The 16,938-nt window shown below is 39.2% G+C and overlaps 1 protein-coding gene across 1 annotated transcript in view; it reads right to left on the bottom strand.

Annotated features, from left to right (window-relative positions):
- The window catches only part of DNAJC15 (DnaJ heat shock protein family (Hsp40) member C15), a 74,735-nt gene that overhangs the window by 33,929 nt on the left and 23,868 nt on the right, over positions 1-16,938 (bottom strand). The window contains exons 2-3 of the mRNA XM_020889502.2: positions 10,002-10,053; positions 4,992-5,065 (exon numbers count right to left, since the gene is read on the bottom strand). Of these exons, the coding sequence (XP_020745161.2) occupies positions 4,992-5,065; positions 10,002-10,053 (126 nt within the window). The remainder of the gene's footprint in view (positions 1-4,991; positions 5,066-10,001; positions 10,054-16,938) is intronic.

The raw sequence follows: 16,938 nt of genomic DNA, 5'->3' as shown, positions 1-16,938 counted from the left end.
ATATATATGCGTTAGTATACTGTATTGGTCTTTATCTTTCTGGCTTACTTCACTCTGTATAATGGGCTCCAGTTTCATCCATCTCATTAGAACTGAGTCAAATGAATTCTTTTTAATGGCTGAGTAATATTCCATGGTGTATATGTACCACTCCCTAATATTTCTATGAGTATCTACCTTTGGGAGTTCCAAATTTTAAAGTTTTCAGCATACAATAAACATAAATTGATGAGATTTCATAAACTGTCATTTCCACTATATTCACAAAGTTCATTAACCCTAAAAGCGGCTATTACATCCAAGCAAATTTTTTACTTTGTTTTTTACCAGGTAGAAAAGGTGACTAAGAAAAGGTTGAAGTCTAGCATCTGGATGAGGCTCAGACCATAAATACTGACCTGCTTTCAAGTAAGTCAATCTGTAACTATACAATCATCACGATCCTTCTGAAGGAACTAGATCATTTTTGAGGACAGACATTTAATATTTGGGGCTACAGATAGAAAAGTAGAAGACAAAATCATGCCTTCTAAACTCATGTGGAGTTTAGGTTTTTTATTACATAATTTTCAATTGAAATTGTAAGCCCTTTGAAGCTTACAAATATAAGATACCAATACTGCATTATATAGCTTATATAGAAACAGGCAATGAATGCAGAACTGTTTTCTGACAACACTGGTGGGTCAACAAAATGGTAAGATTCACAAAAAATGTGATTATAATAAGGAACAACTATATCAAACAGATGGAGTAGATAGTTAAATTTTTCTAATAGAATTTCCAGGAACAGAAGGAGTGGGATTTATTCTGTTGTCTATTTGAAAGATAGTCGAATCCTTACAAATTATCATTTGTATTACTTTATGCATAAAATATATAAATGTATAAACTAAAGTCAAAATAATTTTCCTTCTAAAATTAACATTGAATACTGTAGTGCTATGTATTATCAAAAATGATGTGAAATTAACCAAGTTAAATGAAAGTCTTCATTAGCTAATTTACTCAATCACTTGAAACAAAACAGCCCTCCAAACAACCAGAAAAATACATCATTCCATAGTCTTAAGCGAAGAAATACATTTTACATTTAACATAAACTATAAACTTTAATTATGTAAAATCATCTACTTGATTTATAGATCCACAGAAGGATAGTTCCAATAGTATTATTTCCATGAACTTCACCTAACCATAAAAACAATATAAGTCCAATTTTAAAAGCTTGTATTCAAGTAAAAAGGCAAATTCACAAATAGAAAAATAAAAGCCTCAAAAGAAGATGAACAACTTGGGTTTTTTCTCCAGAAAAAATTAGGGGGTAATCAGACAATAGCTGAGTCAATAAACATACATGAATACTTAAAAAAAAATTAAGTAAAAGGCTCTGATTAAAAATAGCAGACTGAATAATAAGTCTTTTACTTTCCAAAGGCTCTTTGAAATGAGAAATGAGATATTATAAACAAGAAAAGTCCATAATAGGCCTAGAAAACAAGAAATGGAACAAGTACCAAAGCAGAAAGTTCAAAGAAATCCTGAAAGGTTTAAAACAGGTAAGACTGCACATAAAGAAAAATCACAGCAACCCACTCACCAGAGGAAAGAAAGACAAAACCCTCAATCCAGGGTCAACAAACACAAAACATAGCATCAGAGTAATTAATGAAACCAGGACAGCAGACAGAGACCATTCCTAACTCCACAGTACAGGGCCGAGGGCTGCCGCCTGCCGCCTCAGGCCAAAAAAGAGACTCTCTGCCTGGAATGCACCTTAGTGTACACAGCAGGTCCCAAGGGAAGCAGAGAGGCTTAACAACAGATCACATTTCAGAACCCAGAGGGCTGAAGAGAGGGGACATTTATACCAAGGAGTAAATAAACAGAGTACTCAACTACACCTGGGTTCTGCAGGCTCCCAGACAGCCTTTGGGCTCCTTGCTTCGGACGAGATGTGACTGTGGACCTAACCCACCTCTGTGCTCACAGCACACTGCCAATCCTCTCATTCAATTAAACTATTGAAGCAAATCTATCAAACTGCTGAAAGAGGCCACGAATGAGTTCCAGGAGCAGAGACACACTGGAAGGAAAAAATATAAGAGGATCTTATAGAACAAACAGCTATATACGGAAAGAGGGGAAGAAACAAACTCTCCATACATTCCATGTGAAAGAAACTATTCTAGGCAACACTCCAGAAGAATGGGAGAGAGGGAAGCGTGAGAAAAAGATGAGATAGAAGAACAAACTGATGTTAAAGCATAGAAGGAGCAAATACACTGAGAAAAAATGAAGAGGGAGCCCACAGGAACCTGAGTCTTGAAACTTCTCCTTTGAGTGACAGGAATTTACTGAAACATGACTGCAGTCCCTATCTGTTAGTAACTGGTTCAATAATGAACAGAGTTATAAAATCAAAATACTGTAAATGCCGAGCTTATGAACTTGGCTTTTTGAGATCAATGCCAAGGGGAAGTATGCATATTTTTCATTCTTCAATTTCCCTGGAACAATTAATGTTTAAAGAATTATTTTCAAAAACTAACATCTTCACTGAGGTTTAATTACGATGATGATAGATACTCTAAGAGGCTTTACTGCAAACTGCATGAGTAGTACTTTGTGGAAAAGAGGCCAGATGAAAGCCACTTGTCTTAACTTGAAGGCCACAGAGGGAAGGGTGGGGTGTATCCCTTTCCTCTTATTAAGAAATGCTGGGGCCGCCTTTCAGGACACCCATGATGGTCTCTTAAACTACGCCACCTTACCTGTGAGCCTCCACAGAGCAGTGAAATGTTTCTTGTTTTCTTTCTCTCCCTTCCTTTACAATGTTAAATAATGTTAATTCTACAAAACATGAGTCTTCTAGTTATAAGTCTGTCTACTAAAGATCATCAAACAGGAGAGAAATGATTTCTGAAAGTCTCCCAGTTTACTATACATAAACATATAGCAAGTAAAGGATGAGATGGTTGGATAGCATCACCAACTCAGTGGACAAGAATCTGAGAACTCCTCAGGAAACAGTGGAGGACACAGGAGCCTGGGGTGCTGCAATCCACGGGGTCACGAAGAGTTGGACACGACTAAGTGACTGAACAATAACAAACGTGGAAAAACAAACATTTATGTCACTATTTCCAGGCCTATTGATCTATTTCTACTGACCATCACCTAGTCCCTGGACTATCTCAATGCCCTCTCAACACATTTCACAGCTTCTCCTTTGGCTTATTCTAGTCTGCTGCCCTCATGCTCATAACCTTCCAAAGGCTTTCCATCAGACTTAAAATCTGCAGTCCTTGTCATAGTCTATTTGGCCCTAAGTGATGTGGGTCCAAACGACCAATATTCCTTCCACACACTCATACTGGAGTTACTGCTGCCGCTAAACTTATTCCTACCTCAGGATCTCTGCAGCATTCCCACTGCCTAGGAAGCACTTCAGATGTTCACATGGTCTGTTCCCTTCTCAGAGAGACCTTCCCTAACCTATCTAAAATAGACTCTTCTCTGCTGTTAAAAAATCAATCTCTTACTCTGATTTGGGTGGTCCAGTGGTAAAGATTTCACCTGCAATGCAGGAGACACAGGTTTGAAGACTCCCTGGAGGAGGAAACGGCAAGTCACTCCAGTATTGTTGCCTGGAAAATTCCATGGACAAAAAGGAGCCTGGTGGGCTACAGTCTATGGGGTTGCAGAGAGTCAGACACAACTGAAGTGACTAGGACTTCATGCACCCTGATTTAGTTTTGTAAAGAAAACTAAACTTCTAACTTCAATACCTCTACATATTATATATCTTACTTATTTGTGATTTGTCTCCACTAAAAAGTAAACTCCTAGAGGTCAGTGTCTTTATCTGGTTCATGACTACCTCGCACTCCCCATAATTACGTCTAGTATGGAGCAGGTGCTTCCCTTGTGGCTCAGCTGGTAAAGAATCTGCCTGCAATGTGGGAAACCTGGGTTCAATCCTGGATTGGGAAGATCTCCAGGAGAAGGGAATGGCTACCCATTCCAGTATTCTGGCCTGGAGAATTCGATGGATTCCTCAGGAACAGTGGAGGACACAGGAGCCTGGGGTGCTGCAATCCATGCGGTTCCAAAGAGTCGGACACGACTGAGCACCTTTCACTTTCATGTAGTAGGTGATTAATGAACATTTGTTGAATGAATGCTATCAGTAAACACCTATTAATACTTAAGACGAAATATAAACAGAAAAGCAGAAAATAAACACACACTCCCTCTAATCACAGACATGAATTTTCAATCGGCAAAGTCACTTGTAGTTCTTTCGTCCCTGAGTTTAATTACCTGTCCGTTTGTCATCCTTTTAAAGTATAGTTATTGTTCATAACTAAGCCTCAGGGGCCTATAATGCCTTTGCTGAATCAAGTTACTCATTCTCAAACTGCTGCAAGCCAAGTTGACGTATCCCAGATCTTGTTTCCCAGAAGTCAGTGTTAATGCTCCACTGCTTCTGTAAGCTTTCTGGACATGGTCACCAGGGGTCACAAACCCCAGCTCACCACACTACAGCTTCTTAGATACCTACTACCATTCATTCTTCACTTAGATTCCGCTCAGCAGAGGAGCCGTGATGCTGGCAGATAGTATGTATGAGCCCTACAGGATTTGAAAGTTCGAATCATATAATTTCCTGTTTGAGACAGCCAGGTGCAGTGGTACAAGGAAGCTAGTTTCAAATTTCAAGATGAAATAAATCTGGCGGCATGCTCCATCTGGACAGGGACCATGTCTATTTTGTTCACCAGCTATGACCAGCCCCTGGCACAGGACAATCACTGAATGAATAAATGAACACAAATTGAACAAGGAAAGCAAATTATCCCAAAGTTGATGTAATACTACTAAAAGGAATACAGTAATTATCAAAGTCAGGAATAAGCATAGATACAATATGCCCAAGAAACTTCAAAGTAAGTTTAGATTTCTAACTAAACTCATTTTTAACTTACAGGAGTTGAAATCTTCTTCGCAGTTTCTGTGATTACTTGTCCTAGAGGTTTCCAGATCTGAAATGCATAGCGACCTAAATATAATAGTAAAAGGAATAAAGGCAAATACATTTTCTGTAATGAAAGCTAATACCCACAAGGTGCTCACCATAGCAGTTATTTATAGTTTACTTTATATATGTTAGTTTAATAACTATTTCAAAACCTACCAGAAAGACAGTCATTTTTTCAAACTTCTAATTAGTTACATGGACGACAGATTTCATTTTATTTACTCAAATTAAAAACAATTCTATTGCTTCTCACAATGATAATCACTTTGAAATATATAGAAAACAAGTCATGTTTATGATCTACACAACACAGGACTGCTTTTAATGAAGTTACTGCTAAAGTAATAAAGCAATTACGTGGGAGATATTTACAAAGAACGTGTTTACTATCAATTTCTCACTGAGGATGACCAAAAGCTTCTTTTATTTTAGTACTTTCCTTTCTTAGTCATCCTAATTATCAAAACTCCTCTTAGACTAGACACTAAGTATCAATAGCAAAACAGGTCCTAACCTGTTTTGAGGGCAAAGAACAAGAGTAAAATACCATCAGACTAATCAGAATGTGTGTCTTAATTAGACTGTGTGTCTACTAATACTGGGGTCTCTTTTCTAAAAGCTATGATCCTCTGAAGCTTCTAACCATGTTATTTGCTTTAAGATTACTACATAGGTAGTAATTCAACTACATAGGTCTTTTATAACAAGTTCAGTTCAGTTCAGTTGCTCAGTCGTATCTGACTCTTTGAGACCCCATGAACCGCAGCATGCCAGGCCTCCCTGTCAGCATCAGGGTCTTTTCAAATGAGTCAGCTCTTCACATCAGGTGGCCAAAGTATTGGAGTTTCAGCTTCAACATCAGCCCTTCCAATGAACACCCAGGACTGATCTCCTTTAGGACGGACTGGTTGGATCTCCTTGCAGTCCAAGGGACTCTCAAGAGTCTTCTCTAACACCACAGTTCAAAAGCATCAATTCTTCTACACTGAGCTTTCTTTATAGTCCAACTCTCACATCCATACGTGACCAATGGAAAAACCATAGCCTTGACTAGACGGACCTTTGTTAGCAAAGTAATGTCTCTGCTTTTTAATATGCTATCTAGGTTGGTCATAACTTTCCTTCCAAGGAGTAAGCGACTTTTAATTTCATGGCTGCAGTCTAGCACTGTTTATAATAGCCAGGACATGGAAGCAACCTAGATGCCCATCAGCAGATGAATGGATAAGAAAGCTGTGGTATATATACACTATGCAATATTACTCAGACATTAAAAAGAATTCATTTGAATCAGTTCTAATGAGATGGATGAAACTGGAGCCCATTATACAGAGTGAAGTAAGCCAGAAAGATAAAAGACCAATACAGTATACTAACGCATATATATGGAATTTAAAAAGATGGTAACGATAACCCTATATGCAAGACAGAAAAAGAGACACAGATGTACAGAACAGACTTTTAGACTCTGTGGGAGAAGGCAAGGGTGGGATGTTCAGAGAGAACAGCATTGAAACAAGTATACTATCAAGGGTGAAACAGATCACCAGCCCAGGTTGGATGCATGAGATGGGTGCTCAGGGATGGGATGGGGCGGGAGGCGGGAGGGGGGATCGGGATGGGGAACACATGTAAATCCATGGCTGATTCATGTCAATGTATGGCAAAAACCACTACAATATTGTAAAGTTATTAGCCTCCAACGAACAAAAATAAATGGAGAAAAAAAAAGAAAAAAAAATAATTTCATGGCTGCAGTCTCCATCTGCTGTGATTTTGGAGCCCCCAAAAATAAAGTCTGACACTGTTTCCACTGTCTCCCCATCTATATGCCATGAAGTGATGGGACCAGACACCATGATCTTAGTTTTCTGAATGTTGAGCTTCAACCCAACTTTTTCACTCTCCTCTTTCACTTTCATCAAGAGGCTCTTTAGTTCTTCTTCACTTTCTGCCATAAGGGTGGTGTCATCTGCATATCTGAAGTTATTGATATTTCTCCTGGCAATCTTGATTCCAGCTTGTGCTTCCTCCAGCCCAGCGTTTCTCATGATGTACTCTCCATAGAAGTTAAATAAGCAGGTGACAATATACAGCCTTGACGTACTCCTTTTCCTATTTAGAACCAGTCTGTTGTTCCATGTTCAGTTCTAACTGTTGTTTCCTGACCTGCATACAGGTTTCTCAAGAGGCAGGTCAGGTGGTCTGGTATTCCCATCTCTTTCAGAATTTTCCAGCTTATTGTGATTCACACAGTCGAAAGCTTTGGCATAGTCAAGAAAGCAGAAATAGATGGTTTTTTGGAACTCTCTTGCTTTTCCGATGATCCAGCGGATGTTGGCAATTTGATCTCTGGTTCCTCTGCCTTTTCTAAAACCAGCTTGAACATCTGGAAGTTCACGGTTCACATATTGCTGAATCCTGGCTTGGAGAATTTTAAGCATTACTTCACTAGCGTGTGAGATGAGTGCAATTGTGTGGTAGTTTGAGCATTCTTTGGCATTGCCTTTCTTTGGGATTGGAATGAAAACTGACCTTTTCCAGTCCTGTGGACACTGCTGAGTTTTCCAAATTTGCCACCTGTCTAAATATACTGTTATTCCTGTTCAGACAACATGCTATAGTGAAAAACAAAGGATGCTAGTTAGACCTAGGAAGATGTGAAGTACTCAACCTAGGTAGGAGATGAAAAGCTCTTGAAACTAAGGAGAATGTTAAAGTAAAATTAAACAAAGCTGAAACCTTAACTCGTCTAAATCTCTTATCACATAGAGATCAACTTTCATTTGATTCTTCAACAGTATAAAATATGGCTTTTCAACTCAGTTCAGTGGCTCAGTTGTGTCCAACTCTTGCAACCCCATGGACTGCAGCACACCAGGTTCCCTGTCCATCACCAACCCCTGGAGCTTACTCAAACTCATGTCCATGGCTTTTACAGTGTCTCAAAATTCGTTGAAAACCACAATCATGCAATCAAAGCAATGTAAAAAAGCATGTAAAAAAGCAATCAAAGGCTTCAAGAACTGACATTTGGATATTTACCTTAACCATAAAAGAGAAGACAAAGTTCTAACAGTCTAGGAATACTTTTCTTCTAAATTCTAAGCTTTAGTTGTAGCTGACTATGAAAGAGAAATGCCTGCTATTTAATATTCTGGGTAGTAAAATGAATTTGGCAACAGTGTAATATGTATGCAGTACATATACCAATTCTTCTCAGTTTAGAAAGAAGACCTTGGCAAAAGCATATCTTTCTCTAATTTCAAATAAAAATCTCACATTTGAATTTGAAGTAACTATGCCTATTCTTATTTCAAATTCAAATGTAAGATTTTTATTTGAAATGAGAAAGACATGCTTTCAGAAAACTAAGATGATGGCATCCAGTCCCATCACCTCATGGCAAATAGATGGGGAGATAATGGAAACAGCGAGAGACTTTATTCTTTTGGGCTCCAAAATCACTGCAGATGGTGACTGCAGCCATGAAATTAAAAGACGCTTGCTCCTTGGAAAAAAAGGTATGACCAACCTAGACATATTAAAAAGCAGAGACATTCCTTTGCCAACAAAGGTCTGTCTAGTCAAGGCTATGGTTTTTCCAGTAGTCATGTATGCTTGTGAGAGTTGGACTATAAAGAAAGCTGAGTGCAGAAGAACTGATGCTTTTGAACTGTGGTGTTAGAGAAGACTCTTGGGAGTCCCTTGGACTGCAAGGAGATCCAACCAGTCAATGCTAAAGAAAATCAGTCCTGAATGTTCATTGGGAGGACTGATGCTGAAGCTGAAAATCCAATACTTTGGCCACCATGCGAAGACTTGAGGACATAAGTTTGAGCAAGCTCCGGGAGTCTGCAATGGACAGGGAAGGGTGGTGTGTTGCAGTCAGCGGGGTCACAAAGAGTCAGACACAACTGAGCAACTGAACTGAATTGATGCCTATTCTGCTATAGCACTTTATACTAAAATTTTTTTATGTTTATGGGCAAGTCTGTCAGAATTCCTTTTCAGACATGATACTCTTCACATGAAACCTCCATAAGTAGTTAACTATAGTTACAAAATGAGACATAAGACTTTGATGGTATAAGAACCAAGAAAAACTGAACCACTGATCGCCCTGATTTTAAAGTTCTCACTGGTAAGGTGCTTTAAATAGAGTTGTGTGGAATTAAATATTATGCAAAACAAAACAAAATCTTTTAAGTCTCTTTTCCTATTGGATGTCACTGCATATAACCACAATAGAATGTATTAATAGCTCTACCTACAAAGAAGATACAATTAATAAGATCAAACCCATGGCTCTTAGGAGGCACAAAAGTTAACTGAAAAATGTAAATCTTTATCAACAAAGAAATGCTCTTAGATGAACATTTAATTAGACAATAGCTATGTAATTTAAAATTATAAATTAATGACTGGAAATGATAGCAATTTTACTTTAAATCTTTATAACTATTGTTTCTAAAAAGATTTTGGCAGTAAAAGAAATCTTCCTGGGTTTCCAAAGAAATTACACCAATACATTAAATTGAGTAATAAACATACTAATAAGAATAACTAGCTCAGAAAGAACTGACAGAAAATGTATAAACTTACCTGCAAGAGAAAAATAAATATGGGCGAACAGAAGAGCCCATATTACCTATACTGCTTCATATTAAAATTTATTTTTAACATTATACTATAGCTCAAACTAAAAAAATGTCAGGAAGATCAATTATTACTGGGGCTAGTTTTCCAAACTTTGGTAGCATTAATTTCCTTCACTACAAAATTTATCTATACTGACAAATGTTCACGGACTATGAATGCTTTTAAACAACGGGAATGCATGTCTTAAAACCAAAAACCTCGGAATACTGAGAGTCTTCTCAAAATTCACTCTAAAAGCTATTTGGAAATATTTCTCCTACAACATTTATTGATATGTATCCTTTATTTATCTTACCTGCAAAGCCAAGAGCTGCAATACCCAGCCCCACAGCTATCAAACTTCTTGCCTACAGAGGAAAAAAATGATTATCATTTACAGTGCTACATACGAGTTTTTAAAGTAAATCATTTAAAATAATGAGAAGAATTATGGTAAATATCACATTTTCTTCAAGCTCTGCTCTGTAGAAGTTTTAAATATCTGCAGTGTCTATGAGATTATATCTCCTACACACTATATTGGCTGATTTTCAGTGAAACTAATTTTAGATTTCATTCAATTTCCATGTAATTTGAATTCATTCTGACCAAGAGCTTTTATGTTACCTGTTGCTAAAATGTTTTCTATAGACTATTCTTAACAGTGGGTCTACTCTATTTATCTTCCATAAATATAAAAGGCAAATATTTCCTCCTCCTTTTCATATGTAATGCTCAAATGGACTCCACTCTACTTAAAAATATAATAAAATACGATATCCAAGTGTAGCCAAGAAGCCAAACTGTGGAAAATTAGTAAAAGTGATGAAGAACTTAAGAACTAGTTTATTTCTACCTTTCTAGACCAAGGTAAAAATTTTAAAATAAGAGCGAAAAATCCAGAGTCTAAAAATATGAGCTCACCCAGATAAACTGTGAACTAGTTATATACTCCATATTATTCTCTGCTTTTCTCCTTAACTACCTGGAGAAAATATTTAAATCGCAACAGAAAAAGGTTTTAGGTAGCAAAGATCAATGGACGCCCCCAAGATCCATTCTCCCTTTCTTCCACAGGATCAAAAGTTCCTATTTTCAGCCAGACACATATCTCCAAGCCCCCCTTAGACTCAGGTAGAGCACTGTGTAGGAAATGTCGGCTTGCTTATGGGGTATAAGGAGAGCGGTGTGTGCAGCTTCTGCAGAGTCTTTCAGGGGACGGGGGATATCCCTCCCCTTTTCCATTCCTCCTCCTTCCTACTGGCTGCAATGTGGACATTATACCAGGAGCCGCCGTGTTGGCCAAGGACGGAGGAACAATGAGGTGAAGGACACTGGTCTGGACGACCGTGGAGCTGCAACAGTGCCCCTGGATTGCCTCGACTTACATGAGATAAAAATAAAATTCTGGCTTCCTAAGATACTACTTCTATTTTTGGTTTTCAGGTATTTGCAGCCAAATCAAAATTTTGATGGGGTCATGATTGACGAGAGACGCTATAGAAATGTTTTTTGTCTGATTAGTGGTGAGAGAGGCAATTCTGTAACATCCAGCAAAGACTAAGAATAGCTACAACAATCTCACCAGGGAACAGGAATGGATTCATTTCACATCAGTGCAGAAGTCAAAAAATGGAGGTTGAGACTGGAAGGACAGTAAAACCAAAAAGCCCTATAGCCATTAGCTTTCAAGTTCTATAAGGGAATGCAAGTCTTAGGAAATCAAAACCCCAAATATTCAACGAGAGACTCTACAAGGATAAATATCAGGACACAAAGGCCAACTGTATGAAGGTGCTCTAACTTTAACACCCAGTAATGCTCTCTTTGGAGAAGGGCACAGCAAACCCACTTCGGTATTCTTGCCTGGAGAATCCCGTGGACAGAGGAGCCTGGTGGGTTACAGTCCATAGGCTCACAAAGAGTCGGACATGACTAAAGCAACTGAGCACTCATGCACTCAGTGCTCTCTTAGAAATATAGAGCTCTTCATAGACAAGCTAAAGAAAGTCCATCTAGGCTTCTTCAGTTCCAGTTTTAAGATACACCTTCTCATCAGGCAGAGCCCTAGGACAGTCTCAGGGAAGGAAGAGTCTTTCTCTGGTAGAGGGCAAGCCTAGAGCGAGCTAGCCAGAGAGACCAAACAGTCTTCAAGGTTCCCTTTAGGTTAAGTTAAAGTGAAAGTTGCTCAGTCATGTCTGACTCTTTGCGACCCCATGGACTATACAGTCCATGGAATTCTCCAGGCCAGAATACTGGAGTGGGTAGCCTTTCCCTTCTCCAGGGGATCTTCCCAACCCAGGATTGAACCCAGGTCTCCCGCATTGCAGGTGGATTCTTTACCAGCTGAGCCACAAGGGAAGTCCTCCCTTCAGGTTGCCTAGACTTAATTACTCCTGAAACTGAAGGCAAATGTGTATTAATTTAAAGAAGATGTTCTGGGTTGGCTGAATCCCTTTGCTCTTCACCTGAAACTACCACAACATTGTTAACTAGCTATACGCAAACACAAAATAAAAAGTTTAAAAAAGAAAGAAAAGGAAGTTGAGGTATATTTTTGCCATTTTCCAGAGCTTCCCAGGGACTACAGATTTTGAGTTTTCCAGTCTTATTTTCCATTGGTTCACTTTAAAAATTCTCAGTTCAACCAAAGTACTCAGCTGCTTCATGTGTGAATTTATTTTCCTTCCTTATAAACTCTACTTACTCTTTTATCTGACTAGAAATATCTGTGCCTATCAAGATCTGACATATTCTCAATATTTCAGCTTGAACCAGCCACAGAATGGAAGAACTCATTTGCAACACATAAAAGACAATAAGCACACATCCAAAAATACAGAGAATTCTTCCCCATTAATAAGACAGACAATCCAATAGAAATGGACAAAAGAGTAGGTCAGGAACTTCATAGAAAACAAACATCTAAATGGCTGATAAACATGAATACTAATGGTAACAACCACCAAACCAAAATGGTGTACTAATATTAATACCAGAATATAAAGATCTCTGATCTTTGTGGAATTTGTTCTGTTCACCAATGAATCAAGCACCAAGCAGTAGTGTCTACACTTCTAGGGTGATTCTTCTAGGATTCACTTCTAGGATGACAGTAATAATGTACGTAAAGGACTTAGCACAGTGGCTTGGCACATGTACTTTTAAATTTGAGTAAAAGAAGATTCACAGAACTGGTTTTTGAAGTAGGCTTTTTTAATAGATTAATTATTATAACATTTTTACTATTCTGACTATTCAAATATATATGAGAAAAAAAAGTTGCCTTACTAAAGAGATTTTTATGTGAAGATATTTATATCAAAAACATTAAACCATTAGGCATTTGGTCATTTTTCACTTTAATCTAACAATATGTAAGGCTCAACTGTGTTTAACAATTAAAAATTCAATTTAATTTTCAATAAATAAGTATTGAATACTCTGATTATTCTCTATTTGTCCCCCCAGGTTCATTTTCCACTCTCCTCTGCCTTGCTCTGTACCTCTGTCTCCACTTGCCTCAAAAGACTACATTATCCAGTCCTCATTTGCCCTCCTGCTACTGGCTGGGTTTTGCCAATGAGAGGAATTTTCACAGAACACCAAACTAGTGTTCTAGTTACCAATCCCAGAAAAGGACTCTAAATATCTCTGCCCAGTATATCTTGGTATCAAAGTTTTGAAGCCAAATACAATGCTCAAGCACTGGATAGAATAACATTTCTTACCCAGAGAAGAGACAGAGTAAGATCAGCTCCAGTCCAGCCGTGTGCATGAGTCTCACGGGCTGGGGGAAGGCAGCTGACAAGAGGAAATTGGCCCCTGTGCTCCCTTCCCCTCTTTAGCCCACACCACCCCTGGAATCGGACATACTGAAAGCTGGGGCAAGACAGAAACAGCAAAAGATAACCCCACAAAACACAGGCTGTGTGAGCTCCTCACCTTTTGCTAAAAAAGTGTTTCAAGTCCAAGACCTCTTCTCATGAGGCCGAGCAGGGCTGAAAGCCTGCGCACGTGAAACTGCTTTTCTCAACAGGAAGCATCAGCAGAAAAGCAGCAGTGGAAGGAGACAGGAAAGCAGTACCATTTATTCCTGCTATGTTTCCTCCTCGGCCACAGCTCTTGTTCAGGGGCTCTTCCTCCAACCCTGTAACTCTCACTGGGTCCGCAAGCATAGTTCCCAGCCCCTTGCCTCCTTGCCTGAGTAGGTAACTGTTTCCAACTGTCACTAGTCCCTGGGTGATTCATCATCCTTTCTCGTTTACCTTAAACTACGCCCACAACTCTGCAAATAGTCCCTTCATTAAACTATGTCCCCAGAACCCACCCATTACTACCAGTTTCCTCACTGGCACAAGCATGAGTATACATGAGTCACTATATCATGCCTAAGAGATGCAGCGTATAAGGAAAAGGCTTGTATCAAATGGGTCCTCTATAGCATGCTGAACATGGTGAGCCTCCAATGCTAATGCTAACCTCCCAAAGGTCTTTATCTTTAACCTTCTGTTGAGTTCAGTTCAGTTCAGTCGCTCAGTCGTGTCTGACTCTTTTCAACCCCATGAACTGCTGCACGCCAGGCTTCCCTGGCCATCATCAACTCGCAGAGTTTATTCAGACTCATGTCCATTGAGTCGGTGATGCCATCCCACCTTTGTAGTCCCCTTCTCTTCCCACCTTCAATCTTTCCTTGCATCAGGGTCTTTGCAGCCGAGTCAGTTCTTCACATCAGGTGGCCAAAGTATTAAGAGCTTCAGCTTCAACATCAGTCCTTCCAGTGAATATTCATGACTAATTTCCATTACGTCGGACTGGTTGGATCTCCTTGCAGTAGAAGGGATGCTCAAGAGTCTTCTCCAACACCACAGTTCAAAGGCATCAATTCTTTGGCACTCAGCTTTCTTTATTGGCCAACTCTCACATCCATACATGTCTACTGGAAAAACCATAGCTTTGACTAGACGGACCTTTTGGCAAAGTAATGTCTCCGCTTTTTAATATGCTGTCTAGGTTGGTCATAACTTGTCGTCCAAGGAGTAAGCATCTTTTAATTTCATGGCTGCAATCAGCATCTGCAGTGATTCTGGAGCCCCAAAAAATAAAGTCAGCCACTGTTTCCACTGTTTTCCCATCTATTTGCCATAAAGTGATGGGACCAGATACCATGATTTTAGTTTTCTGAATGTTGAGCTTTAAGCCAACTTTTTCACTCTCCTCTTTCACTTTCATCAAGAGGCTCTTTAGTTCTTCTTCACTTTCTGCCATAAGGGTGGTGTCATCTGCATATCTGAGGTTATTGATATTTCTCCCAGCAATCTTGATTCTAGCTTGTGCTTCTCCCAGCCCAGTGTTTCTCATGATGTGCTCTGCATATAAGATAAATAAGCAGGGTGACAATATACAGCCTTGACGTACTCCTTTCCCTGCTTGGAACCAGTCTGTTGTTCCAAGTCCAGTTCTAACTGTTGCTTCCTGACCTGAAACCAGATTTCTCAAGAAGCAGGTCAGGTAGTCTGGTATTCCCATCTCTTTCAGAATTTTCCACGGTCTATTGTGATCCACACAGTCATAGGCTTTGGTGTAGTCGATAAAGCAGATACAGATGTTTTTCTGGAACTCTCTTGCTTCTTCGATGATCCAATGGATGTTGGCAATTTGATCTCTGGTTCCTCTGCCTTTTCAAAATCCAGCTTGAACATCTGGAAGTTCAAGGTTCACGTATTGTTGAAGCCTGGCTTGGAGAATTTTGAGCATTACTTTGCTAGCGTGTGAGATGAGTGCAATTGTGCAGTAGTGTGAGCATTCTTTGGCAGTGCCTTTGGGATTGGAATGAAAACTGACCTTTTCCAATCCTGTGGCCACTGCTGAGTTTTCCAAATTTGCTGACATATTGAGTGCAGCACTTTCACAGCATCAGCTTTTAGGATTTAAATAGCTCAACTGGAATTCCATCACCTTCACTAGCTTTGTTTGTACTGATGCTTCCTACGTCCCACTTGACTTCGCATTCCAGGATGTCTGGCTCTGGGTGAGTGATCATACCATCGTGATGATCTGGGTTGTGAAGATCTTTTTTGTAGAGTTCTTCTGTGTATTCTTGCCACCTCTTCTTAATATGTCCTGCTTCTATTAGGTCCATACCATTTCTGTCCTTTATCGAACCCATCTTTGCATGAAATGATCACTTGGTATCTCTAAGAGATCTCTAGTCTTTCCCATTCTGTTGTTTTCCTCTATTTCTTTGCACTGATCACTGAGAAAGGCTTTCTTATCTCTCCTTGCTATTCTTTGTAACTCTGCATTCAAATGAGTATTTCTTTCCTTTTCTCCTTTGCCTTTCACTTCTCTTCTTTTCACAGCTATTTGTAAGGCCTCCTCAGACAGCCGTTTTGCCTTTTTGCATTTCCTTTTCTTGGGGATGGTCTTGATCCCTGCTCCTGTACAATATCATGAACCTCCATCCATAGTTCTTCAGGCACTCTGTCTATGAGATTTAATCCCTTGACTCTATTTCTCACTTCCTCTGTGTAACAGATTTGATTTAGGTCATACCTGAATGGTTTAGTAGTTTCCCCTACTTTCTTCTATTTAAGTCTGAATTTGGAAATAAGGAGTTCATGATCTGAGCCACAGTCAGCTCCTGGTCTTGTTTTGGCTGACTGTATAGAGCTTCTCCATCTCTGGCTGCAAAGCATATAATCAGCCTGATTTCAGTATTGACCATCTGATGATGTCCATGTGTAGAATTGTCTTCTGTGTTGTTGGAATAGGTTTGCTATGACAAGTGAGTTCTCTTGGCAAAACTCTATTAGCCTTTGCCCTGCTTCATTCTGTACTCCAAGGTCAAATTTGCCTGTTGCTCTAGGTGTTTCTTGACTTCCTACTTTTGCATTCCAGTCCCCTATAATGAAAAGGACATCTTTTCTGGGAGTTAGTTCTAGCAGGTCTTGTAGGTCTTCATAGAACCGTTCAGCTTCGGCTTCTTCAACATTACTGGTCAGGGCATAGGCTTGGATTACAGTGATATTGAATGATTTGCCTTGGAAATGAACAGAGATAATTCTGCCGTTTTTGAGACTGCATCAAAGTAATGCATTTTGGACTCTTTTGTTGACTATGAGGGCTACCCCGTTTCTTCTAAGGGATTCTTGACCATGGTAGTAGATATAGTGGTCATCTGAGTTAAATTAACCCATTCCAGTCCACTTTAGTTCACCAATTCCTAAAATGTCAATGTTCACCCTTGCCAT

The sequence above is a fragment of the Odocoileus virginianus genome, chromosome 8 (genome assembly GCF_023699985.2).
Source record: "Odocoileus virginianus isolate 20LAN1187 ecotype Illinois chromosome 8, Ovbor_1.2, whole genome shotgun sequence".
Classification (NCBI taxonomy): domain Eukaryota; kingdom Metazoa; phylum Chordata; class Mammalia; order Artiodactyla; family Cervidae; genus Odocoileus; species Odocoileus virginianus.
This window is presented reverse-complemented; position numbering and strand designations above follow the sequence as displayed.